This window comes from Lolium rigidum, chromosome 2 (genome assembly GCF_022539505.1).
Source record: "Lolium rigidum isolate FL_2022 chromosome 2, APGP_CSIRO_Lrig_0.1, whole genome shotgun sequence".
NCBI classification, from domain to species: domain Eukaryota; kingdom Viridiplantae; phylum Streptophyta; class Magnoliopsida; order Poales; family Poaceae; genus Lolium; species Lolium rigidum.
In genome coordinates this window covers 27484871-27508622 of record NC_061509.1, presented here as the reverse complement: position 1 = coordinate 27508622, position 23752 = coordinate 27484871, and the positions used below count along the sequence as shown (strand labels likewise).

At 42.3% G+C, this 23752-nt stretch overlaps 2 protein-coding genes and 20 non-coding genes across 24 annotated transcripts; all 22 read right to left on the bottom strand.

The window, feature by feature from the left end:
* Positions 1-578: 578 nt before the first annotated feature.
* On the bottom strand, positions 579-5743 carry LOC124691478 (F-box/kelch-repeat protein SKIP4-like). Of its 2 annotated transcripts, none has more exons than XM_047224757.1 (3): positions 5631-5743; positions 1450-1936; positions 579-1331 (listed from the first exon to the last, which is right to left on the bottom strand). In XM_047224757.1, the coding sequence occupies exons 2-3, from the start codon at positions 1890-1892 to the stop codon at positions 731-733; spliced, it is 1044 nt and encodes a 347-aa protein (XP_047080713.1). In that variant the 5' UTR covers positions 1893-1936; positions 5631-5743; the 3' UTR covers positions 579-730. The 2 variants fall into 2 exon arrangements, with proteins under 2 accessions (XP_047080713.1, XP_047080712.1); XM_047224756.1 differs by lacking the exon at positions 5631-5743 and adding an exon at positions 3094-5620.
* On the bottom strand, positions 3093-3200 carry LOC124693728. The gene has a single exon (XR_007000186.1). It is a non-coding gene; the product is annotated as a small nucleolar RNA Z118/Z121/Z120 (small nucleolar RNA).
* LOC124693869 lies at positions 3473-3565 on the bottom strand. Its single transcript, XR_007000315.1, has one exon. It is a non-coding gene; the product is annotated as a small nucleolar RNA snR60/Z15/Z230/Z193/J17 (small nucleolar RNA).
* LOC124693780 lies at positions 3702-3806 on the bottom strand. Its single transcript, XR_007000241.1, has one exon. It is a non-coding gene; the product is annotated as a small nucleolar RNA Z118/Z121/Z120 (small nucleolar RNA).
* On the bottom strand, positions 3913-4020 carry LOC124693729. The gene has a single exon (XR_007000187.1). It is a non-coding gene; the product is annotated as a small nucleolar RNA Z118/Z121/Z120 (small nucleolar RNA).
* LOC124693786 lies at positions 4131-4238 on the bottom strand. Its single transcript, XR_007000246.1, has one exon. It is a non-coding gene; the product is annotated as a small nucleolar RNA Z118/Z121/Z120 (small nucleolar RNA).
* LOC124693735 lies at positions 4348-4455 on the bottom strand. The gene has a single exon (XR_007000193.1). It is a non-coding gene; the product is annotated as a small nucleolar RNA Z118/Z121/Z120 (small nucleolar RNA).
* LOC124693765 lies at positions 4544-4651 on the bottom strand. The gene has a single exon (XR_007000227.1). It is a non-coding gene; the product is annotated as a small nucleolar RNA Z118/Z121/Z120 (small nucleolar RNA).
* Positions 4840-4947, bottom strand: LOC124693740. Its single transcript, XR_007000197.1, has one exon. It is a non-coding gene; the product is annotated as a small nucleolar RNA Z118/Z121/Z120 (small nucleolar RNA).
* On the bottom strand, positions 5119-5226 carry LOC124693779. The gene has a single exon (XR_007000240.1). It is a non-coding gene; the product is annotated as a small nucleolar RNA Z118/Z121/Z120 (small nucleolar RNA).
* Positions 5744-10812: 5069 nt separating the features above from the next.
* Positions 10813-10921, bottom strand: LOC124693823. The gene has a single exon (XR_007000277.1). It is a non-coding gene; the product is annotated as a small nucleolar RNA Z118/Z121/Z120 (small nucleolar RNA).
* A 4793-nt stretch (positions 10922-15714) lies between these two features.
* On the bottom strand, positions 15715-15825 carry LOC124693820. The gene has a single exon (XR_007000275.1). It is a non-coding gene; the product is annotated as a small nucleolar RNA Z118/Z121/Z120 (small nucleolar RNA).
* A 1376-nt stretch (positions 15826-17201) lies between these two features.
* LOC124691480 (F-box/kelch-repeat protein SKIP4-like) lies at positions 17202-22118 on the bottom strand. Of its 2 annotated transcripts, XM_047224759.1 has the most exons (3): positions 21945-22118; positions 18072-18558; positions 17202-17953 (listed from the first exon to the last, which is right to left on the bottom strand). In XM_047224759.1, the coding sequence occupies exons 2-3, from the start codon at positions 18512-18514 to the stop codon at positions 17353-17355; spliced, it is 1044 nt and encodes a 347-aa protein (XP_047080715.1). In that variant the 5' UTR covers positions 18515-18558; positions 21945-22118; the 3' UTR covers positions 17202-17352. The 2 variants fall into 2 exon arrangements, with proteins under 2 accessions (XP_047080715.1, XP_047080714.1); XM_047224758.1 differs by lacking the exon at positions 21945-22118 and having other exon boundaries at positions 18072-18865.
* Positions 19304-19411, bottom strand: LOC124693777. The gene has a single exon (XR_007000238.1). It is a non-coding gene; the product is annotated as a small nucleolar RNA Z118/Z121/Z120 (small nucleolar RNA).
* On the bottom strand, positions 19745-19837 carry LOC124693866. The gene has a single exon (XR_007000312.1). It is a non-coding gene; the product is annotated as a small nucleolar RNA snR60/Z15/Z230/Z193/J17 (small nucleolar RNA).
* On the bottom strand, positions 19977-20084 carry LOC124693759. Its single transcript, XR_007000220.1, has one exon. It is a non-coding gene; the product is annotated as a small nucleolar RNA Z118/Z121/Z120 (small nucleolar RNA).
* Positions 20192-20299, bottom strand: LOC124693747. Its single transcript, XR_007000205.1, has one exon. It is a non-coding gene; the product is annotated as a small nucleolar RNA Z118/Z121/Z120 (small nucleolar RNA).
* Positions 20410-20517, bottom strand: LOC124693730. The gene has a single exon (XR_007000188.1). It is a non-coding gene; the product is annotated as a small nucleolar RNA Z118/Z121/Z120 (small nucleolar RNA).
* On the bottom strand, positions 20628-20735 carry LOC124693742. The gene has a single exon (XR_007000199.1). It is a non-coding gene; the product is annotated as a small nucleolar RNA Z118/Z121/Z120 (small nucleolar RNA).
* LOC124693782 lies at positions 20823-20930 on the bottom strand. Its single transcript, XR_007000243.1, has one exon. It is a non-coding gene; the product is annotated as a small nucleolar RNA Z118/Z121/Z120 (small nucleolar RNA).
* LOC124693720 lies at positions 21111-21218 on the bottom strand. Its single transcript, XR_007000179.1, has one exon. It is a non-coding gene; the product is annotated as a small nucleolar RNA Z118/Z121/Z120 (small nucleolar RNA).
* On the bottom strand, positions 21389-21496 carry LOC124693789. Its single transcript, XR_007000249.1, has one exon. It is a non-coding gene; the product is annotated as a small nucleolar RNA Z118/Z121/Z120 (small nucleolar RNA).
* Positions 22119-23752: the final 1634 nt, after the last annotated feature.

The window sequence follows — 23752 nt, the reverse complement described above, 5'->3', positions numbered from 1 at the left end:
TAATATTTGAGTCACGTAATTTAAAAGGACTGAGTGACACCAGCCAGCAAGTGGCCTATACCATAGTGCTGGGCACGTGTTTGCGATCGAGTGGCCGAGCAAACTCACATATTTGCCCTGATAGATTTCAAAGATGAACAAAGAATGAGGAATTTACGATTTGCTTCTCTGGATGTCAAAAGGTGTTTAAACTGATGTGGTCCGATGATCCGATCATTTTGAAGTGGTGCACAAGGATATTGGTATCAGCTACGAGAAAACAACTGGATTAACAGCATTAGTGCTGCGTTGATTGCTCAGGTTTTACAGAGATGTTGTATGTTGTCTGCTGTGATGTCTACCAAACTTGGCTACTAAACAGATGCAACCATGGCGCTCCATCTGTTTTTCTTTAGTACAAGTTATTATTACAGAATGATGATAATAGTATTATTTATATATCTTAACTTCGGCATTTTAAAACTTTTTTCTTGACTATCATGGTTACAATTGCTTCATTTTCAGTGAGAATAGAACAGGGCTACATTCACAAAGCACAAAGAAACCTAACATGGCTACATTGCACACTCTGAAACTCATATTGTTACAGTTAAAATCGATATACAGCCATCTCAAATGAGTAGTCAATATACATCCACTGTTACATACCATATGGAGCAAATTTACTGAGAACATCGTCTTTATTTCATATGTTATTTAGTAACAAAGTCAATTACACTGTCTCTGTCTTTCAGATGGTGATCACCCTACATCTCTCCGGTGGGAAGTCATGCTCCATCAGCGGGCCAGTTGACGTGGACACCAGGAAACCATCAACCCTAGCCGCCGTGTCGACATCGACCGTCACGGTGCTCAGCCCCCTGCCAATCACATAGATCTTCCTCCCGATAGCCACAAGATCACATGGGGGGCGCGTGAGCTTGTCGGATAGCCTGCCTAGCATCACCCACTCCTTGGTCTCGTTCAGCCACATCATCAGCTTCGTGCCCAGGGACTGGTCAAGCATGCAGAGGGTTCCATCATCCAGAACAACGGTTGGGCCAGACCAGCACAAGGCAATCTCATTCGCCGTGCCCCTCCAGGTCTGGTCAACAGGGTTGTATATCCCAGCGAAGTACATCTTGTTCCAAGCAGCCTTGTGGATGGTCACCAGCTCACCGCCCAAGGCCACAAACTTGACTATGTCAGGGGTGAGCATTGGATTCTGGTGCGCAAACCAGGAGTCTGTGGCTTTGTCATAAATGTCCCAGGAATTAGGTGACTTGTCCGTCAAACCTAATCCACCAGTAACATAGAGCTTGTCTTTCAGAGCTGCTGATACAAAATAACACCTGAAATCATTGAAGCAGTGTACATGTGAGTGGTCCATCCTATACCCACACGAATAGCACGCTACATATGGAACAGAAAATAAAGTACACGGAAGAAGAACTATGCCAGTACAAATACCTAGCAGTAGGCATGGGAGCTGCTTTGCTCCAGGAATTTGAAGAAGCATCATAACAATACACTTCATCATTAGCATCCTTTAGCCAGCTACAACCACCCAACAGGAATAACCTCCTGTCCAAGGCCTCTATGGAAATGCCTTCACGCGCTGAGCATGGAGGTTCCATGACTCGGATGACTTTCAAGGTACGAGTTGCAGGATCAGGAGCAAGAACATAGCACTTGCAGCCAGTACCCCTACATATCACATATATCCAAGACTCGTCCAAATTGTTCCGCTTGCGGTAAGAGTGCCACTCTTCACTGCATAACAATGCTTTCCATCTCCTTGAGACACATCTGAGAGCATTATGACACTGCCGAGGAACCCTTGCTAAGCAAAGGAGGGCAATCTCATCAGGAAGACCATGTAAAAGTGGGGTCTCAAAGACAGCAGATTCCATCTTCCTACAGGACAGCTTCCTGTGATGCACTACTTTGAAGGATCCTGACAAAGAATAAAGCAGATGAGAACAACACTGCTGGTCTACTTAAAGATATACTGATAGGAACATAGTTGTAAAAAACATAGAACATCAATTCTGGTCTACTAAAAGAGATACTGATACTAAAATTGTGGTACAAAACATAACCATTATTCCTCACATAACTACAGATAAAATGATTTGAGTAAAATTGAAGGATAGATAAAACATGCCACTATTGCATAGTGAGATTGTCAGAACAAAAGCATAAAAAATAATACATTACACTAGTGCAAGAATATAGGAGAACAAAGACAAGCAATTTAAAGCACAAAATAACCTGTTGTTAAAGAGATAATCAGCTACAACAAGGCACAATATTCTAAGAACACATATATATTATATATATTAATAAGGACATATTCATACTACACCCGGGTGTAGTTACACCCACGCGTGTTTCGTATAATCTAGGGAGTATCTATCATACCGAAGTATATGTACATGTAGTATGAAGTATATAAGATTATTTTGGGAGTATAATACTTTGTAGGCAGTATGCACATTTTTTTACGTAGACTCATTTTTTATGTGTACATATGCATGTATTTCATATATATAGTGCATACTACATGCTCACTTATATTTTTTTTCACAAAACTTGGTTTGTAATATCTTAGATATAATATAAGAACATACTCAAACCGATAAAGTATGGTACATACATCCGTATCGTAGTATATGACACGTGGGTGTAGTTACACCCAGGAGTAGGAAGTATTTATCCTATATAAATACAATACCAATAATGAGACGGAGTACAACTTTTCAAAAGAAGTGCCTGTTTAGGAAATATCATGATTGACCAAAACAAATTTATACTTGTCAATTTTATAACAAACAAATAATACTATATTATTTATTCAAATTGTTTAAGCACATTTGCTCAGAACATTAGATCAGTTCTGGATGTACAACCAAAGAAGAACTTATTCAAGAGCCATCTTTCAACACCAGAGTTTTTTATTTTATTCTGCTTGTTTACTGTGAAAAAGTCTTTTATTTGAAGAAGCAAATACATTTGCAATGATCAGGTGAATGCTATGAGGCCCAATGTTTCTTTGAATTGAGATAAATATAAATATAAAGATCATAATAGCTGTATTAATTGTTCACATACATTTGCTCAGAATCTTTGATCAGTTTAGGGTGTATAATCAAGGAAGGATCACTTTCTCAAGAGACACATTTCTCAGATACCGTCCTTTTGATTCATCACAGCAAATAGAAGAAAAAATTAAAACAAATCTGTTAAGCCATTAACTCAATATAAGCAGGAAAAAATATATGCAGGGAAATTAACTCGCGCTGATACGTACAATTATTTCAAGTCAAAGAGTATGAAAATAATGAGTGTTCATCATTTGCTAAGATTATTTGATCAGTTTTGGATTTAGAATCAATGAAAGTTTCGAAATTAATAATGCTTAATAAAGTGGCAGCTAACATAAAATCGAAGGAAGACAAAATTGTTTGATTCTCCAGAGCAGATTTGTTTTGATGGCCGTCAGATAGGAGCGAAAGACTATTTTGTTCAAGTAATCATGGTTTGATCATCTGAACTATGCACGTGTGATCATCATTCAACCAAGACAAACTGATTGCTCCAGAGAAAAATGACCCAAGGAAGGCAACAAATTTATCATTATTTCAAATTGGAGAACACGCTTATAAATTAGTAGGTGCACAGGTGTCCCACAACCATATTAGTAGCCGTTTATCAGAAATCATTTGCTCAGAATATATGATCAGTTTAGGATGCATAATCAATGAAGAACTTTTTGAAGAGCTGCCTTACTCATATACCGTCCTTGTGATTCATCATAGCAAACAAGTGGGTGTGCTCATTATTTCAAGACAGATAACGTAAAAAAAAGATAGCAGTTTGCTCGAAAAGCACAAACAACTAGTGAATTCATTCTAATTCCAGAATTGCATGTGTTTGCTCAGAATGTATGATCAGTTTAGGATGTGTAATCAATGAAGGAGGATTTTTTCAAGAGCTTCCTTACTCAGATACCGTCCTTGTGATTCATCACAGCAAACACGTAGATGCACTCAATATTTCAAGAAAAGAAAACATGACAAAAAAAAGGATACAGGCTGCTCTAAAAGCACAAAAAGGGGTAACTGCTTTTAATTTCACAATTGCAGTGTTGTTTGCTCAGAATATATGATCAGTTTAGGGTGTGTAATCAATGAAGGAGGACTTTTCCAAGTGCTGCCTTACTCAGATACCGTCCTTGTGATTCATCACAGCGAAGTGGTAGATGCACTCATTATTTCAAGTTAGCTAACATGCCAAAAAAATGATAACAGGTTGCTCTAAAGTCACAAAAACGTGGGATCTGCTTTTAATTTCAGAATTGCAGTGTGTCTGCTCAGAATATATGATCAGTTTAGGATGTGTAATCAAGGAAAGAGGCCTTTTTCAAGTCTAACCTTACTCAGATACCGTCCTTGTGATTCATCATAGCAAACAGGTAGTTGCGCTCAATATTTCAATACAGGTAACACGACAAATAAAAAGGATAACAGACTGTTCTAAAAGCACAAAAAAACATTGCATGTGTTTGCTCAGAATATATGATCAGTTTAGGATGTGTAATCAAGGAAGGCAGCCTTTTTCAAGTGCTAGCTTACTCAGATACCGTCCTTGTGATTCATCACAGCAAAGAAACAAGCATATACGGTTAACTCAATACCCATATAGTAAGTGAAGTATAGGGTATACATTTCAGGTATGAAAGAATGAACAACAAGGAAACATAATAATACATTTGTGAAGCAACCCACCAAAGGATAAACATTTAGTTTGAAAGCAGAAACACCTTGTGGAGTGCTGCCAAAATTAAGATTTTTGCATTGTTTGCTCAGAACATATGATCAGTTTAGGGTGTGTAATCAAGGTAAGAGCCCTTTTTCAAGAGCCACCTTACTCAGATACCGTCCTTGTGGTTCATCATAGCAAACAAACAAGATAACACATGTGCCTTGATTAACCAATGAACTAAAGTTAAGTATATTGTCTAAATTCAAAACAAGGAAACAAACACAATTACGAAGGAACCAACTGAAAGATAAAACATTTCAGTCAAAAAGTTAAAAAAGCTTACGGATTGCCGTGGAAATTACAATTTGTGAATGTTTGCTCAGAACATATGATCAGTTAAGGATGTGTAATCAACGAAGGGGGCCTTTTTGAAGAGCAACCTTTCTCAGATACCGTCCTTGTGATTCGTCACAGCAAACAAGCCAAAACAGAAGTCGTGCTTAGAGTGCATCGAACACTAACAACTCCAGTAATCAATGAACGCAGTTTAGCATGTCAAGAAATGAAACCAGGCATACAAAAAGGCATCGTGTTCTCTAGAGTCTCAGAATGGATCCTGGTTTGAAGATCATATGAAGCTACACGGCAGGGAAAGAAAGTACAGTACAACAATAGCAGCCTCAACCGCCCGCACAAGACGGTACGCTACCCTTTGTTCCAGGCACACTAACGACTCCTACTAACCAAAAGAAAGTGCATCGCCCGAGACCTCCGATTCCTAAATCAACCGCGGACCAAACCCGCGAAAACGAGATCGGGTAACACAATCTACCCGGATCAACGAGGGCACCCACGAGCGAGCAATACGGTACCATCAGTCGCACCTTGTGAAGGTGCATGCCCATCGGATCTGACGAGAATGATCTGGCGGGGATCGGCCGCGGGATGGGGAGGCAGTGGCGGCGGGGCTAGGGTCTAGGGTCTGGGTTCGGCGGCGGCGGCGAGGGATGGAGATGGAATGGTTCCGATTCAACGCCGTTATATCGTGGCGGAGATGGAAATTATCTTGCAGGTCCCTCATGATCTCCTAATTCACATAATCTGAGTAGTTCTGCCACAAGAGGGAGACATATAAGATTTTGATACCTTTGGGGAACTTAAATGTAAAATGAGCAGCGTATTAAGCGCCAAAAAAAACAGATAGTAGAGGAGAAACGCGGAACCCTAAAACCCTAGCGCGCCGCCGCCACCCCCACTCACCGCGATGGAAGCGTGGCCGCCTCTCGCTCCCGCCGCTGGCAACACAGCCTTCCCGCCTCTCGCCCCGGCCGTCGGCGACGCGGCCTTCCCGCCCCCTCCTCCCGCCCCCGCCCTTCAAAAAAACATTTTGAAGCAACCAACTAAAGGATCGCATCATATTGAAGCGACAAACTAAGGGATGAACATTTTGATGAAAGCACAAACATTGGTATCAAATTAAATTTGTACATGTTTGCGGAGAATACATGATCAGTTTGCCTCACTAAAATACTGTCCTTGTGATTCATCGCAGCAAACAAACAAAAATAGGTCATTGTACAATGGGTATAATACAAATAAATCATAACCAATGTTCACATTTTCCTATTATATGTTTCCACATAATCCGAAAAATCTGGCATACCAAAAAAATGTTTGTGCTCAGATAGTCTCAGGTTTGGTATAATTCCTAGCGAAGTTCATATTGTTAACCAAACAGAGCAGCGACAATGCGATTACACAGAACGGTTGATACTCCATACGAACCGTATCCACTTGCATAAGATAGTAAGGTACGTGCTCAATAGGTGCAGCAACTAAACATCAACTCGCTACACCGACGGAGAACAGAAAGATAACAAAGTACAAACTCTTCCTCATGCACGACCGATTCCTGCTAAGCAAAGCAAACTACATCGTCCGAGACCTCCCATGCCTAAGTAAACATGTGCCTACTGCAGGCGGATTCCCCAATACGAGGTTGGGCAACACATTCTATTCTAAACCGATCAAAGAGGTCACAAGCGCGTAATACAGTACCATCGGAGGGGAAATCAGTCGCTCCTTGTGTAGGTGCGTGCCCATCGGATCTGATGAGATTTTAATTTTTTGTATATGTGGAACGGGAAGGATGAATAGCGGTGGCGATTGGGAGGTGCAACAGGGAAGGCATGAAACACCGGCCGACCTGGCGTGGATGGGTTTACTAGTTGCAAACTTTGCTAACGAAAGTGAGTGCGGACCATGTATTCAACAAAGCCTAGCTGGTGGTAGCTACCAGCTATAAATGGATTATCGCTTTATCTAGAACCAAAGGGACTTTATATAACAACTATAAATGCTTCTAATAGTTGTATATAAATAGTTTGTTGTAATAGTGGTTTTCTACTTTCATAGACCGATGGAAATTCACCCAACAAAGATCACTTGCAGACCCCATCTAAGACCTGAACTACCTTTTTCTGTTGTCAATTCCCTCCAATTTGAGCATGAGAGACCTCGGGATGTGAACCTCTATTTTCTGGTTCTGAGACTGAAGCCTCCTCAAATAGTTTAGCCCCGTGTACAAGTGCGAGATTTCTAAAATCCACCTCATTCATCTTCGTAAGCATGCTTTGGAGAAAATTGTGGATCGCACACCGAGAAAACCCCGCACGGAGTAATGTTTTACTGCACCTTATAGTACTGAATATGAAGCTTTCAGCAAACTGAAGATTGCAATGTGAAGAACTTGTTGTCGTGTCTAAAATATTGGATTATTGTACACAATACACGCACTGGGCACAGGTATAAATTATAGTATCATTATCGGTCGGTAGAGTCAGTTTTCAACAGCAGCAACAACAACAACAAAGCTTGTTTTTTCAAACAAGTTGGGGAAGGCTAATATGAAATTCAACAGAAACAAAAGGAAACCAAAACAAATTCAACAGAAAAAAGTGTAAACTAAGATTCTGACACATGGATTGTCTCCATGCAGCTATAAAAAGCCAAGACTTTAGGTACATTTCAATCCCCAACAATATTACAACTGCGTGAAACTAAAAACCAGTTCCCAAAAAATATTAGAGTTGCGTGGAATCAAAAACCAACTCGAAAAATCAGTCAAAAAATAAAACCGATCTCAACAATAGTAATAATTTTGGAGTCGGGTAATTTAAAACCGACTGAGTGACCCCAGGCAGCCCTATATTCGTTGATGTGATGCAAGTGACCTATACCATAGTGTTGGCCACATGTTTGGGATCGAGTGACCGGAGCAAACCCACACATTTGCCCTGATCGATTTCAAAGATGAATGAAGAATGAAGAATTTGCGATTTAGTTCTCTGGATGTCAAAAGGTGTCTAAACTAATGCGGTCCGATGATCCGGCTGTGCACAAGGACGTTGGTATCAACTACGAGGAAACAACTGGATTAACAACATTAGTGCTCCGTTGGTTGCTCAGGTTTACCAAACAGATGCAGCACTGGATTAACAACTCGTCCTCGTCGCTCATGCGGAGCCTCGCAATGCCTCGCGCTGGCGTCGCCCACGCCGGAGATGAGTGAGCCACGACAATGGTCCGTAGACGGTTAAGATGTGGAAGGGGTGTACGAGCGAGATGGGATCTTAAAGGCCATTGAAAACATGGATATTCAAAGGTATATAGTTGTATAGTTGATGAGATGACGAATGAAAGGTAGCGCGGGAGTAGGTGTTGGTTCATAACTTCACTAAAATTCACTATATCTAAGATGCGGACCATGTATTCAGCAAAGCTTAGCTAGTTCCAGCTACCAACTATTAAAAGAGTATATCTTTATCCAGAAGCAAAGGGACATTATCTAGCAACTATAAATGCTTCTCATGGTTATATATAACTAGATTTTTTTAGTAGTAGTGGTCTTGTACTTCAATAGACCGAGGGAAATTGATCCAACAGAGATAACTTGCTGAGCCCACCTAAGATAGTCTTGGGTTCATGTACATAGAACAATGTGGCATGCAAAATTTGAACTATCTTTTTCTATTTTAATTCCCTCCAGTACGAGCATGAGAGACCTCAGGATGTTAACCTCTACCTTTTGATCTTCACACTGAAACCTCTGCAGATAGTTTAGCCCTGTGTAGAAGTGTAGAAGTGCAGAGAATGCCAAAATTCAGATCATCCATGTTTGTAAATACGTTTGGGACCGAATTGCGGATAGCTCACAAAGCAACCCCTGAAAGAGTAATGCTTAGTGCAACTGCTAGTCTCTATCTCTACTACTACTACAGCGTGGCAGTTTTGAATTTGGATTTCCGATCTCTTCACATTTTCCCGCCTAAACACCTTTAAAGCTATTGCAGCCGTTGATTTTCATTATGAAACTTTCATCTGCCGTCCATCAAGTATCGACATAAATAATCCAACGGCCGTGCTGCGCTGGATTCTCCTCTTCTAGTTTGCACTGTGCATCCAATCATTCCAGCTCGAGCATGCACGTGCGAACCTCCTAGAAGTTAGCCAACTGTTCTAGAGAACTACAGTCCATGCAAACTTGTAAAGTGGGAGGTCTGCCGATAAATGTATTTTTCTATTCAAGCTCAAGCGGAGCTAGAAGTTGTAGTACATGCACATGATTTTTATATGGGACACCTGGCACGACCAGCGACTGACCATGAGTTACCCCATCCTGATTTTTCCAATATATACTGTAAGATTGAAAGAGATGTTTCCCATCTCTTAGTTCTGTGATGAAGGTTTCTTCAGACCCATTTAAATAAATCTGTTTTTATGGAACGGAACTTGCGACTTATGTGTGTTAAGTGTTAACAAAGACCCATAGAGAAAATCATACTTTGTAAATCACACAAATTTCTCACTTAGATGAAAAATACTTTCTCCATTAAAAAATAAAAGTCTTCGATTTATCTAGATTCGCATGTATCTACACATTAGAACACTTCTAGCTACACATGAACCTAGATAAATCTAAGTTGCTTATTTTCAAATGAAGGGAGTAGCAAAAAATACTTTTGCACCCACTGTCCTAGCCTCCTAGGAACCCTGGAAGCTCAATGTGGATACGCCCCTGGCATCTAAACGAATAAGAAATACACTACAAATGATAACCTTAATAAACAAATAATTGCCTCTCACATGGTTAAATTAAAAAGAATTAATATGTTTCGGAATTGTTGACTGATCACTTATCTCTTATTTAAAACTAACTTACAGTAAAAAAATCAAATTCAATAAAAAAATTAGTACTTGATAGACAGATCCCTAATATTTTTCAACATCTCTGGTGATACTTTATATAAAACTAACTGTAATGATCTAAAGAAAAAAACGTAATGACCTTCAATTATAGTTTTTAGAGCGCCATATGTTTTTATTCATTACCATTTCACAAAAAAGTTGTACTCTTCCACTTAGATACCGTAAACGTGCACGTGCCTCTTACTAGTACTAATAAGTGGACTGTTGCATTTGTTGTGTCTGCAATACACTACTATTTTGTACGCACTACAGTAGAAATTCGAGTATTAGATTCAGTCGGTTTTAGAAGAAGAGAATGGGCAACACTTTTGCCCCGTTTCAAAAAAAAAAAGCTATATGCGTAGTTTTTCTCAAAACGGGCTCCAAATAAAAACAGACTTCAAAAATATATTTTTAGAGTTGACTAAAACTAGAAACTACTCCAAAAGTCATAGAGTTGGTTCTAAACTAACCGTCTCCCAAAAAAATATTTAGGCCGGGTGAAATTAAAAACCGACCGAAAAATTGGAAGAATAGGTCCAGAAAATAAAGCCGATCCTCAAAATTATATTATTGGAGTCAGTATTCTTAAAAAACTTGACTGAGTGACCCTTGGCGGCAGTGCATTCGTTGCTGCAATACCATGTGACGGCCACATGTTTGCGACCGAGTGACCCGAGCAACTAAAGGACGGGCACACCTCCAAAAAAATACATTTTGAAGCCAGTAACTAAAGTAACGCATCATAGTGAAGCGACCAACTAAAGGATGAACATTTTGATGAAAGCACAAACATTGGCATCAAATTAAATTTGTGCATGTTTGGTGAGAATACATGATCAGTTTAGTGTGCATACTCAAAGAAGGAGGCTCATCTTGAACAAATGCCTTACTAAAATACCCTCCTTGTGATTCGTCACAACAAACAAAAATAGATCATTGTACAATGGGTATAACACTAATAAATCATAACCAATGTACACAGTTTCCTATATGTTTCAACACCATCCAAAAAATCTTGCATACCAAAAAAAAATGTGATTGTGATCATATATTAGTCTCAGGTAGGTATAATTCATAGCGAAGTTCACGTCGTCAACTAAACAGAGCAGCTACAACGCGATTACACATAACGGTTGTTACTCCGTACGAACAGTGTCCACTTGCATAAGATAGTAAGGTACGTGCTCAACGTGTGCAGCGACTAAACATCAACTCGCTACAGCACGGGGGAGGAGAAAGATAGCAAAGTACATCCTCTGAATGATGCACGACCGCTTCCAGCTAAGCAAAGCACACTACATCGCCGGAGACCTCCCATGCCTAAGTAAACCTGTGTCCACTGCTGGTGGATCCCCCAATACGAGCTTAGGCAACACATTCTATTCTACCCGGATCAAGGAAGTCACAAGCACACAATACAGTACCACCGGAGGGGAAATCAATCGCTCCTTGAGTAGGTGCGTGCTCATCGGATCTGATGAGATTTGAGTTTTTGTATATGTCGACAGGGAAGGACGAAGAGCGGTGGTGATGGGAGGTGCAACAGGGAAGGCAGCAATCCAAACTTTACTAATAAAGGTAAGTGAAGACCATGTATTCAACAAAGCCTAGCTGGTTGCTGCTACCAGCTATAAATGGATTATCGCTTTATCTAGAACCAAAGGGACTTTATCTAACAACTATAAATGTTTCTAATAGCTGTATATAAATAGATTGTTGTAGTAGTGGTTTTTTACTTCCATAGACCCATGGAAATTGACCCAACAAAGATCACTTGCAGTGCCCATCTAAGACGGTATTGGGTTCGTGTGCACATAACAATGTGGCATGCAAGAGCTAAACTACTTTTTTCTGTTGGCAATTCCCTCCAATGTGAGCATGAGAGACCTCGGGATGTGAACATCTACGTTATGGTACTGAGACTGAAGCTTGCACAAATAGTTTAGCCTCATGTACAAGTGCGGAGATTTTTAAAATCCACCTCATTCATCTGTGCGAATCAACCCTGGTGATCACATGTATATGTGAGCACGATATCTAGAAATTGACATGTGCCTAACGGACATTTTTTTTGTCCGTTAGGTGATATATTACTACTACTAAAAAAACTCGCGATTGGCACGCAGTGGCTACTGTCAGAACCGCGTTCAGGTTGTAACTTTAGACGCACGCATGTTGACCGGTTTCTTGTGACCTCGTTGATACTGTGGAAAATAATCACAGGCTGCCCTTTCGACAGCACATAGAGACGGAATCTTTTGTGGTATGTTATCATCTTCTAGCCTACGTCCACGCGGCCCTGTTTCTGTTGTTTGTTTTCTTGTCGACAAGGAAAAAACCAAAAGAAATCACTGAACCACCCCGCAAAGCCCGCATCCCCGCACCTCTCTCCCTGTCTTCTTCTCCAATGGTACCGCACCACATTCGCCATCACGTGCTGAGCGCCTGAGCCTCGTTCTCACTTCTCAACCTGTCGGCCCACGGCTCCGTCCCCAGTCGGCCCGGTACTGAACTCTCCGCAACCGGTTTGGAGTCCGCCGCCTGGGAAGCATGTGGCCTTCGTCCTTCCAACGTCCGTGCATGCCTCGATCTGGTTGTCGTCTGTTCCCCAACAACATAATATTTCTGAGCTCGCGGTGTCCGCCATGGCCACCCCCTCGAGCTCCCATTGATTCGATTTTAGATGCAATGGCCGCCCCCTTGAGACACGCTCGATTTGGGCTACCGTGGCAACCCCTCGAGCTCCCATTGGCTCGATTTGGAGATGGACGCCGGCGGCGAAGAATTCTGGGCCGGAGGGAGGTGAGGGCGGGGGAGTCGCTTGTTCTCGATCTGAGATGGTCATGGTGGCCGGCGGCGTTCAAGGAGGAGCTGCTGCTAGAGGGATGGGATTCCAACTCGACCCACGGGATTTGTCTCTAGCATCTGACACACAACCAACGCTGGGAAAAAGAAACGGAGAAATAGAATAGTTCACAGAACCGTTAATCGCCGTCTGTTGATGGGCTGAATCCAAATATCCAATGGTGCTGGAAAAAATCCAAGAACGCATGCACAGCTATCCACCATCACCAAATCCACTCTCTTCATCTGTGTAAGCATCTTTGGAGCAAATTGTGGATCGCACACAGAGCAACCCCGCATGGAGTAATGTTTTACTGCAATGAATAGCAAGCTTTCGGTAAACTGAAGGTTGCAACGTGGGTAACTTGTTGTCGTGTCTGAAATATTAGATTATTTTGTACACAATACACACATTGGGTACTGATATAAATTGCAGTATTATTGTGGGTCGGTAAAGTCAGTTTTCAACAACAGCAGCAGCAATAACTACAACAAAGCTTTTTTTTTCAAACAAGTTGGGGCAGGCTAATATGAAATTTAACAAAAACAAAAGGAAACCAAAACAAATTCAACAGAAAAAATAGTAAACTAATATTCCGACACATGGATTGTCTCCATGCAGCTATCAAAAGCCAAGACATGAGGTACATTTCAATCCCCAACAATATTACACCTGCGTGAAACTAAAAACCGCTTCCCAAAAAAATATTAGAGTTGCGTGGAATCAAAAACCAACTCGAAAAATGCTAGTGAGTCAAAAATTAAAACCGATCTCAACAATAGTAATAATTTTGGAGTCGGGTAATTAAAACCGACTGAGTGGCCCCAGGCAGCACTATATTCGTTGCTGTGATGCAAGTGACCTATACGGCTATACCATATAGTGCTGGCCACATGTTTGGGATCGAGTGACCGGAGCAAACCCACACATTTGCCTTGATCCATTTCAAAGATGAATGAAGAATGAAGAATTTGCGATTTAGTTCTCTGGATGTCTAAAGGTGTCTAAACTGATGTGGTCCGATGATCCGGCGGTGCACAAGGACATTGGTATGAACTACGAGGAAACAACTGGATTAACAACATTAGTGCTCCGTTGCTTGCTCAGGTTTACCAAACAGATGCAGCACTGGATTAACAACTCGTCTGCATCGCTCATCCGGAGCCTCGCAATGCCTCGCGCCGGCGTTGCCCACGCCAGAGATGAGTGAGCCGCGGCAATGGCCTGTAGACGGTTAAGATGTGGAAGCTGTGGACGAGCGAGATGGGATCTTAAAGGCCATTAAAAACATGGATATTCAAAGCTGGTATATAGTTGTATAGTTAATTAGATGACTAATGAAAGTGAGCGCGGGAGTAAGTGTTGGTTCATAACTTCACTCTAGTTCACTGTACTATCTAAGGCTGGTCATAGTGGGTAGTAACTTAGACTAGTAACATATGCCATGTTACTAGTCTAGGTTACTACCTTCATAGTGGGTAGTAACTTATATGTGGTGTCATGCATTATGTTGTAGACTCATCTTGCCTTGAGGTGTGTGATGTTATGGTAACATAGCTAGTTACCACCTCACTCTCTTTCTTCATTTATTAGCATGCCATGTCACCAAAATACCTTGAGATGTGTGATATTACTAGCTATGTTACTCCCACTATGAGCAGTCTAACATGATTACCATGTATTCAACAAAGCTTAGCTAGTTTCAGCAAGCATAAAAGAGTATATCTTTATCCAGAAGCTAAGGGACATTATGTAGCAACTATAAATGATTCTAATGGTCATATATAAATATATTGTTCTAGTAGTAGTGGTTTTGTACTTCAATAGACTAAGGGAAATTGATCCAACAGAGATAACTTGCAGCGCACTACAGGAATGGGATGAGATGCCGACGGCCAGACTATACGCTGACGACCAAATGTCGGGGCCATCAACGTACGGCCTGGCCAGGGCAGCTCCAAACCGCGACCGTCGGCGCGCCCACCTAAAATAGTCTTGGGTTCGTGTACATAGAACAATGTGGCATACAAAAACTAAACTGCCCTTTTCTATTTTTAAGTCCCTCCAATGTGAGCATGAGAGACCTCGGGATGTTAACCTGTACCTTTTGATCTTGACACTGAAACTTCTGCAAATAGTTTAGTCATGTGTAGAAGTGCAGAGAGAGTGCTAAAATCAATATCATCCACCTTTGTAAATACGCTTGGGACCGAATTGTGGATAGCACACAGAGCAACCCCTCAACGAGTAATCTTTAGTGCAACTGCTAGTATTGATAAGTGGACTGTTGCATTTGTTGCATCTGAAATACACTATTATTTTGTAAGCGCGCTACCGTAGAAATTCGACTATTAGAGTCAGTCGATTTTAGAAGCAGAGAATGGGCAAAACTTTTGCCCCGTTTCAGAAAAAAAGATGCTCCTTTCGTCGGTTTATCTCAAAAAGGTCTCCGAATAAAAAACAACTTCAATTTTTTTTGGAATCGATTAAAACTAAAAAGTACTCCAAAAGTCTTAGAGTTGGTTGTAAACTAACCGTCTCCCCAAAAAATATTTAGGCTAGGTGAAATTAAAAACCGATCGAAAAATTGGAAGAATAGGCCCAAGAAATAAAGCCGATCCTCAAAATTATATTATTGGAGTCAGTATTCTTAAAAAACCCGACTGAGTAACCCTAGGGGGTAGTGTATTCGTTGATGCGATGCATGTGATGGCCACATGTTTGCGTCCCGGGCAACTAAAGGATGGGCACACCTCCAAAAAAAATTACATTTTGAAGCAACCAACTAAAGGATCACATCATAGTGAAGCGACCAACTAAAAGATGAACATTTGATGAAAGCACAAACATTGGCATCAAATTAAATTTGTACATGTTTTTTTGAGAATACATGATCAGTTTTAGTGTGCATACTCAAGGAAGGAGGCTCTATTTAAACAAATGCCTTGCTAAAATACCATCCTTGTGATTCATCACAGAAAACAGACAATATATAGGCCATTGTACAAAGTATAACAATAATAAATCATAACCAATGTTAGCAGTTTCCTATATGTTTCCACATAATCCGAAAAATTGGGCATACCATTGTGCTCAGATATTAGTCTCAGGTATGGTATAATTCATAGCGAGGTTCACGCTGTCAACTAAACAGAGAAGTTACAACGCGATTACACAGAACAGCTGCATCCACTTGCATAAGATAGTAAGGTACATTCTCAACGGGTGCAACGACTAAACATTCACGCTACAACGCGGGAGAGGAGATAGCAAAGTACCTCCTCTGCATGCTGCACGACCGATTCCTGCTACGCAAACCACACTACATCGTCCGAGACATCCCATGCCTAAGTAAACCTGTGTCCACTGCAGGTGGATCCCCCAATACGAGCTTGGTCAACACATTATATTCTAACCGGATCAAAGAGGTCACAAGCACGCAATACACTACCATCGGAAGGGAAATCAGTCGCTCCTTGTGTAGGTGCGCGCCCATCGGATCTGATGAGATTTGAGCTTAGTATATGTGGAACGGGAGGGACGAAGAGCTGTCGTGATGGGGAGGTGCAACCTGGAAGGCAGGAAACCCCGACAAACCTGGCGTGGATGGGTTCTTTAGTTCCTAACTTTACTAATGAAATTGAGTGCAGATCATGTATTCAACAAAGTCTAGCTGGTTGCAGCTACCAGCTATAAATGGATTATTATCGCTTTATCTAGAACCAAAGGGACTTTATCTAACAACAATAAATGTTTCTACTAGCTGTATACAAATAGATTGTTGCAGCAGTGGTTTTGCACTTCTATAGACCCATGGAAATTGACCGAAAATAGTTCACTTGCACGGCCCATCTAAGACGGTCTTGGGTTCGTGTACACATAACAATGTGGCATGCAAGACCTGAACTACAGTTTTCTGTTTTCAGCTCAGCATGAGAGACTTTGGGATGTTAACCTCTACGTATTTGTTCTGAGACGGAAGCTTCTGCAAATGGTTTAGCACATTGTCTGTGTTTTCAGTAAACTGAAGATTGCAACAAGTCACCTAATTCCTGTTTTAGTGCAATTGGCGGTACTAAATACAGTAGAGTTTTCATTAAACTGAAGATTGCAACAAGAACTTGTTGTCTGTGTTTGAGACGTAAGATTATTTTATCCATACTAAACTAGTATAAATTCGACTATTATTACACTATCAGAGCAACCCCGCGCACTAGTATAAATTCGAATATTATTTATCTATACTAAACTATCTAAATTTTTTTGCATTTTTAAAATTTAATTTTCTTGCAAAGAATTGCACTATCATGGTTACTTTTGTTTCATTTTCAGTGAGAATGGAACAGGGCTACACTCACAATGCACACTCTGAAATTCCTGTTATTACTGTTAACACAACGTTGTACAGCCATCTCAAAATGAGAAGTCAATATACATCCACTGTTACAGACCATACGAAGCAAATTTATTTCATATATTAATAGGCAAAGTCAATTACACTGTCCAATCTTTCAGATAGTGATGACCCTACATCTCTCCGGTGGGAAGTCATGCTCCATCAGGGGGCCAGTTGACGTGGACACCAGGAAACCATCAACCCTGGCCGCCGTGTCGACATCAACCGTCACTGTGCTCAGTCCCCTGCCGATCACGTAGATCTTCCTACCAATGGCAACAAGATCACATGGGGGGCGCGTGAGCTTGTCCGACAGCCTGCCTAGCATCACCCACTCCTTGGTCTCGTTCCGCCACATCATCAGCTTCGTCCCCAGGGACTGGTCAAGCATGTAGAGGGTTCCATCATCCAGAACAACGGTCGGGCCAGACCAGCACAAGGCAATCTCATTCGCTGTGCCCCTCCAGGTCTGGTCAACAGGGTTATATATCCCAGCGAAGTACATCTTGTTCCAGGCAGCCTTGTGGATGGTCACCAGCTCACCGTCCAAGGCCACAAACTTGACTATGTCAGGGGTGAGCATTGGATTCTTGTGCGCAAACCAGGAGTTTGTGGCTTTGTCATAAATGTTCCAGGAATTAGGTGACTTGTCCGTCAAACCTAATCCGCCAGTAACATAGAGCTTGTCTTTCAGAGCTGCTGATACAAAATAACACCTGAAAACATTGAAGCAGTGTGCATGTGAGTGGTCCATCCTATACCCACAGGAATAGCACGCTACATATGGAACAGAAAATGAAGTACACCGAAGAAGAACTATGCCAGTACAAATACCTAGCAGTAGGCATGGGAGCTGCTTTGCTCCAGGAATTTGAAGAAGCATCATAACAATACACTTCATCATTAGCATCCTTTAGCCAGCTACAACCACCCAACAGGAATAACCTCCTGTCCAAGACCTCTATGGAAATGCCTTCACGCGCTGAGCATGGAGGTTCCATGACTCGGATGACTTTCAAGGTACGAGTTGCAGGATCAGGAGCAAGAACATAGCACTTGCAGCCAGTACCCCTACATATCACATATATCCAAGACTCGTCCAAATTGCTCCGCTTGCGGTAAGAGTGCCACTCTTCACTGCATAACAATGCTTTCCATCTCCTTGAGACACATCTGAGAGCATTATGACAATGCCGAGGAATCCTTGCTAAGCAAAGAAGGGCAATCTCATCAGGAAGACCATGTAAAAGTGGGGTCTCAAGGACAGCAGATTCCATCTTCCTACAGGTCAGCTTCCAGCGATGCACTACTTTGTAGGATCCTGACAAAGAATAAAGCAGATGAGAACACTGCTGGTCTACCTAAAGATATAACGATAGGAACATTGTGATACACATCAATTCTGGTCTACTAAAAGAGATACTAATACTAAAATTGTGGTACAAAACATAACCATTATTCCTCACATAACTAAAGATAAAATGATTTGAGTGAAATGGAAGGATAGATTAAAACATGCCACTATTGCATAGTTAAGCATAAAAATAATGAACATTATACTAGTGCAAAGAATATAGGAGAACAAAGACAAGCAACTAAGCACAAAATAACCTATTGTTAAGAGATAATCAGCTACAATAAGGCACAATATTCTAAGAATGCATATAAATATAAATACAAAACTAATACCGAGAGGGAGCACAACTTTTCAAAATAAGTGCCTGTTTTGGATATATCATGATTGACCAAAACAAATTTATACTTGTCAATTTTTAAGAAACAAATAATACTATATTATTTATTCACATTGTTTAGGCACGTTTGCTCAAGAACATTAGATCAGTTTTGGATGTACAACCAAAAGAAGAAGCACTTATTCAAGAGCCATCCTTCAACAACAGAGTTTTTCATTTTATTCTGCTTGTTTGCTGTCAAGAAGTCTTTCATTTGAAGAAGCACATAGATTTGCATTGATCAGGTGAATGCTATGAGGCCCCATTGTTTCTTTGACTTGAGATAACATGTAAATATAAATCATCATAATAGCTGTATTAATTGTTCACATACATTTGCTCATAGTCTTTGATCAGTTCAGGGTGTATAATCAAGGAAGGATCACTTTCTAAAGGGACACCGTTCTCAGATACCGTCCTTTTGATTCATCACAGCAAATAGAAGAAAAAATTAAAACAAATCTGTTGTGACATTAACTCAATATAAGCAGAAAAAAAATATATCCAGGGAAATTAACTCACGCTGATATGTACAATTCTTTTCAAGTCAAATAGTATGAAAATAATGAGAGTTCATCAGTTGCTCAGATTATTTGATCAGTTTTGGATTTACAATTGATGAACAGGTTTGATTCTCCAGAGTGGCAGCTGTGACCTTTCTCAGTTTTGGATTTACAATCAGCGAAAATTTCGAAATTGATAATGCTTAACGAAGTGGCCGCTAAAATAAAATCAAAGACAAAATTGTTTGATTCTTCAGAGCAGATTTGTTTTGATGGCCGTCAGATAGGAGCGAAAGACTATTTTGTTCAAGTAATCATGGTTTGATCATCTGAACTATGCACTTGTGATCATCATTCGACCAAGACAAACTGATTGCTCCAGAGAAAAATGACCCAGGGAAGGCAACAAATTTATCATTATTTCAAATTGGAGAACATGCTTATAAATTAGAAGGTGCGTGACAGGAGTCCCACAACCATATTAGTAGCCGTTTATCAGAAATCATTTGCTCAGAATATATGATCAGTTTAGGATGCATAATCAATGAAGGAGAACTTTTTGAAGAGCTGCCTTACTCATATACCGTCCTTGTGATTCATCATAGCAAACAAGTGGGTGTGCTCATTATTTCAAGACAGATAACGTAAAAAAAATGATAGCAGTTTGCTCAAAAAGCACAAACAACATGTGAATTCATTCTAATTCCAGAATTGCACGTGTTAGCTCAGAATGTATGATCAGTTTAGGATGTGTAATCAATGAAGGAGGACCTTTTCAAGAGCTTCCTTACTCAGATACCATCCTTGTGATTCATCACAGCAAACAGGTAGATGCACTCAATATTTCAAGAAAGAAAACAAGACAAAAAAAAAGCATACAGGCTGCTCTAAAAGCACAAAAAGGGGTAACTGCTTTTAATTTCACAATTGCAGTGTTCTTTGCTCAGAATATATGATCAGTTTAGGATGTGTAATCAATGAAGGAGGACTTTTTCAAGAGCTGCCTTACTCAGATACCGTCCTTGTGATTCATCACAGCAAAGAGGTAGATGAACTCATTATTTCAAGATAGCTAACATGCAAAAAAAAATGATAACAGGTTGCTCTAGAAGCACAAAAACGTGGAAGCTGCTTTTAGTTTCAGAATTGCAGTGTGTTTGCTCAGAATATATGATCAGTTTAGGATGTGTAATCAAGGAAAGAGGCCTTTTTCAAGACTAATCTTACTCAGATACCGTCCTTGTTATTCATCATAGCAAACAGGTAGTTGCGCTCATTATTTCAAGATAGATAACATGAAAACAAAAAGGATAACAGACTGCTCTAAAAGCACAAAAAAACTTTGGATGTGTTTGCTCAGAATATATGATCAGTTTAGGTTGTGTAATCAAGGAAAGCAGCCTTTTTCAAGTGCTAGCTTACTCAGATACCGTCCTTGTGATTCATCACAGCTAATAAACAAGCATATACAGTTAACCTAATAACCATGAAGCAAGTGAAGTATAGGGTATACATTTCAGGTATGAAAGAATGAACAACAAGGAAGTATAATGAGAAGCAACCCACCAAAGGATAAACATTTAGTTTGAAAGCAGAAACAGCATGTGGAGTGCTGCCAAAATTAAGATTTTTTGTATTGTTTGCTCAGAAGATATGATCAGTTTAGGATGTGTAATCAAGGAAGGAGTCCTTTTTCAAGAGCCACCTTACTCAGATACCGTCCTTGTGATTCATCATAGCAAACAAACAAGAAAACACACGTGCCTTGATTAACAAATCAACTAAGCTAAGTACATTGTCTAAATTCAAAACAAGGAAACAAACACAATTACGAAGCAACCCACTGAAAGATAAAACTTTTCAGTCAAAGAGCACAAACAGCTTTCGGATTGCTGTGAAAATTAAGGTTTGTGAACGTTCGCTCAGAACATATGATCAGTTAAGGATGTGTAATCAACGAAGGGGGCCTTTTTGAAGAGCAACCTTTCTCAGATACCGTCCTTGTGATTCGTCACAGCAAACAAACCAAAACAGAAGTCATGATCAGAATGCATCGAACACTAACAACTCCAGTAACCAATGAACGCAGTTTAGCATGTCGGGAAATAACATCAGGGATACAAAGTGGTATTGTTCTCTGGAGCAGAAATGAAGTGAAACATTGCTAGTTCGAGTAACTCGTCCCCGACCGGATAGTGGTTAGAGCAACACAGCAAGCTACTGGTGACAGAAGTACCGTACATCCGAAGGAAACACGACCGCACACAGAAGACGGTATGCTACCCTGTGGCACAGGTACACTAACGACTCCTACTATGCACAAGAAAGTGCATCGCCCGAGACCTCCGATTCCTAAATAAACTGCGGACCAAACCCGCGAGAACGAGATCGGACAACACAATCTAGCCGGATCAACGAGGCCACCAACGAGCGAGCAATACGGTACCATCGTAGGGGAAAATCAATCGCACCTTGTGAAGGTGCATGCTGGTCGGATCTGACGAGGTTCAAGGCGTGGAGTGAGCAGAGTCGGATGGTTACGAGTGGGAAACCCTAGATCTGGCGGGGATCGGCCGCGGGATGGGGAGGCAGTGGCGGCGGGGCTAGGGTTTGGGCTCGGCCATGGAGGCTGGCGAGATGCGTCGGCGGCGGCGAGGGATGGTTCCGTCTCAACGCCGTTATATCGTGGCGGAGATGTAAATTATCTTGCAGGTCCCTCATGATCTCCTAATTCACATAATCTGAGTAGTTCTGCCACAAAAGGGAGACATATAAGATTTTGATACCTTTGGGGTACTTAAATGTAAAATGAGCAGCGTATTAAGGGCATCTCCAACCGAGCGACCCAAACGGACGCGCTGGGCCAGGTTCCCGCGGACGGAGGAGGAGGAGCGCGCGGACGCGCGGTGGGTCGCCGACGACAAGGCGCTCCGCGTCACTGCCGTGGCGGCGGCGAAGAAGGAAGAGGACGCAGAGATGGTGGAGGCGGCCACGGACGGCTGGCACGAAACCGCGGATGGCTGGTACGAGGCCGCGGAGGAGGGGGCCGCCGCCGCGGAGGAGGAGCCTGTCGACGAGGAGGACATCGCGCTGGCGAACATCAACGCCGCCATCGAGGAGCGCCTCGCCGACCTCACGCACGCGACGAAGGAGCACGAGGCCACCTACCGGGCCGGCCGCCGCCGATTAGACGACCTCCTCGGCCAGAAGAACGAGCTCCTCGCTATGTGAGCAGCCCGCCACCTCATACAGATGCCCTCGCCCGAGCGGCGCGCCCGGGAGGCTGCTGCGTCGGCGGAGCGCGGCCGACAAGAGCGCATGCGCCGGCGGAACGAGAACCACGAGGCACAGGCCGCCGGCCGCGTCCGCCTGGAGGTGCGCACCGTTGTGGAACGCGCCGCCCTGCAGGAGCTGGAGCTATGCGGGAAGCAGATGGTGTCGCCGCAGGAGGCGGAGCGTGAGCGCGCCCGAGGCGCGCGGACGGAAAGGAGGAGGGTGAAGGCCTCCGCCGCGCCACCCAACTCGTAAGCTGGAGTGGAATCCTCACGCGTACAGGCCGCCCGCGTCGAGTGAAATCCACGGCCCCGACGGCGAGTCGGCGAGGAGTCGCCGGCGAGGCCGCCGGCCCCGTACGTATTAGGATAGGAGTGGTAGGCTAAAAAATGTAATGTGTACTTTTTTAATGAAGAAAAAATATTTCTACCTATGACACGCGGGCCAGGAGCGGACAAGGGACGGACGCGAGCGGCCAGCCATCGGCGTCCGCGGCCACGCAAACTCGTCCCAGATTTGGGCCGGGTTTGGGTCGTCCCAGACGCCGCGGCCATCCGTTGTAGGGATGGGTCCGCGCGCTGGGCCGCGTTTTTGTCCGGTTGGACCCATCCGGACGTGCGGGCGCGGGATGGGTCGCCCCGTTGGAGATGCCCTAAGCGCAAAAAAAAAACAGATAGTAGAGGAGAAACGCGGAACCCTAAAACCCTAGCGCACCACCGCCACCCCCACTCACCGCGATGGAAGCGTGGCCGCCTCTCGCTCCCGCCGCCGGCGACGGGGCATTCCCGCCCCCTCCTCCCGCCCCCGCCCTTGAAAAAAAACATTTTGAAGCAACCAACTAAAGGATGAATATTTTGATGAAAGCACAAACATTGGCATCAAATTAAATTTGTACATGTTTGCTGAGAATACATGATCAGTTTGCCTCACTAAAATACTGTCCTTGTGATTCATCGCAGCAAACAAACAAAAATAGGTCATTGTACAATGGGTATAATACTAATAA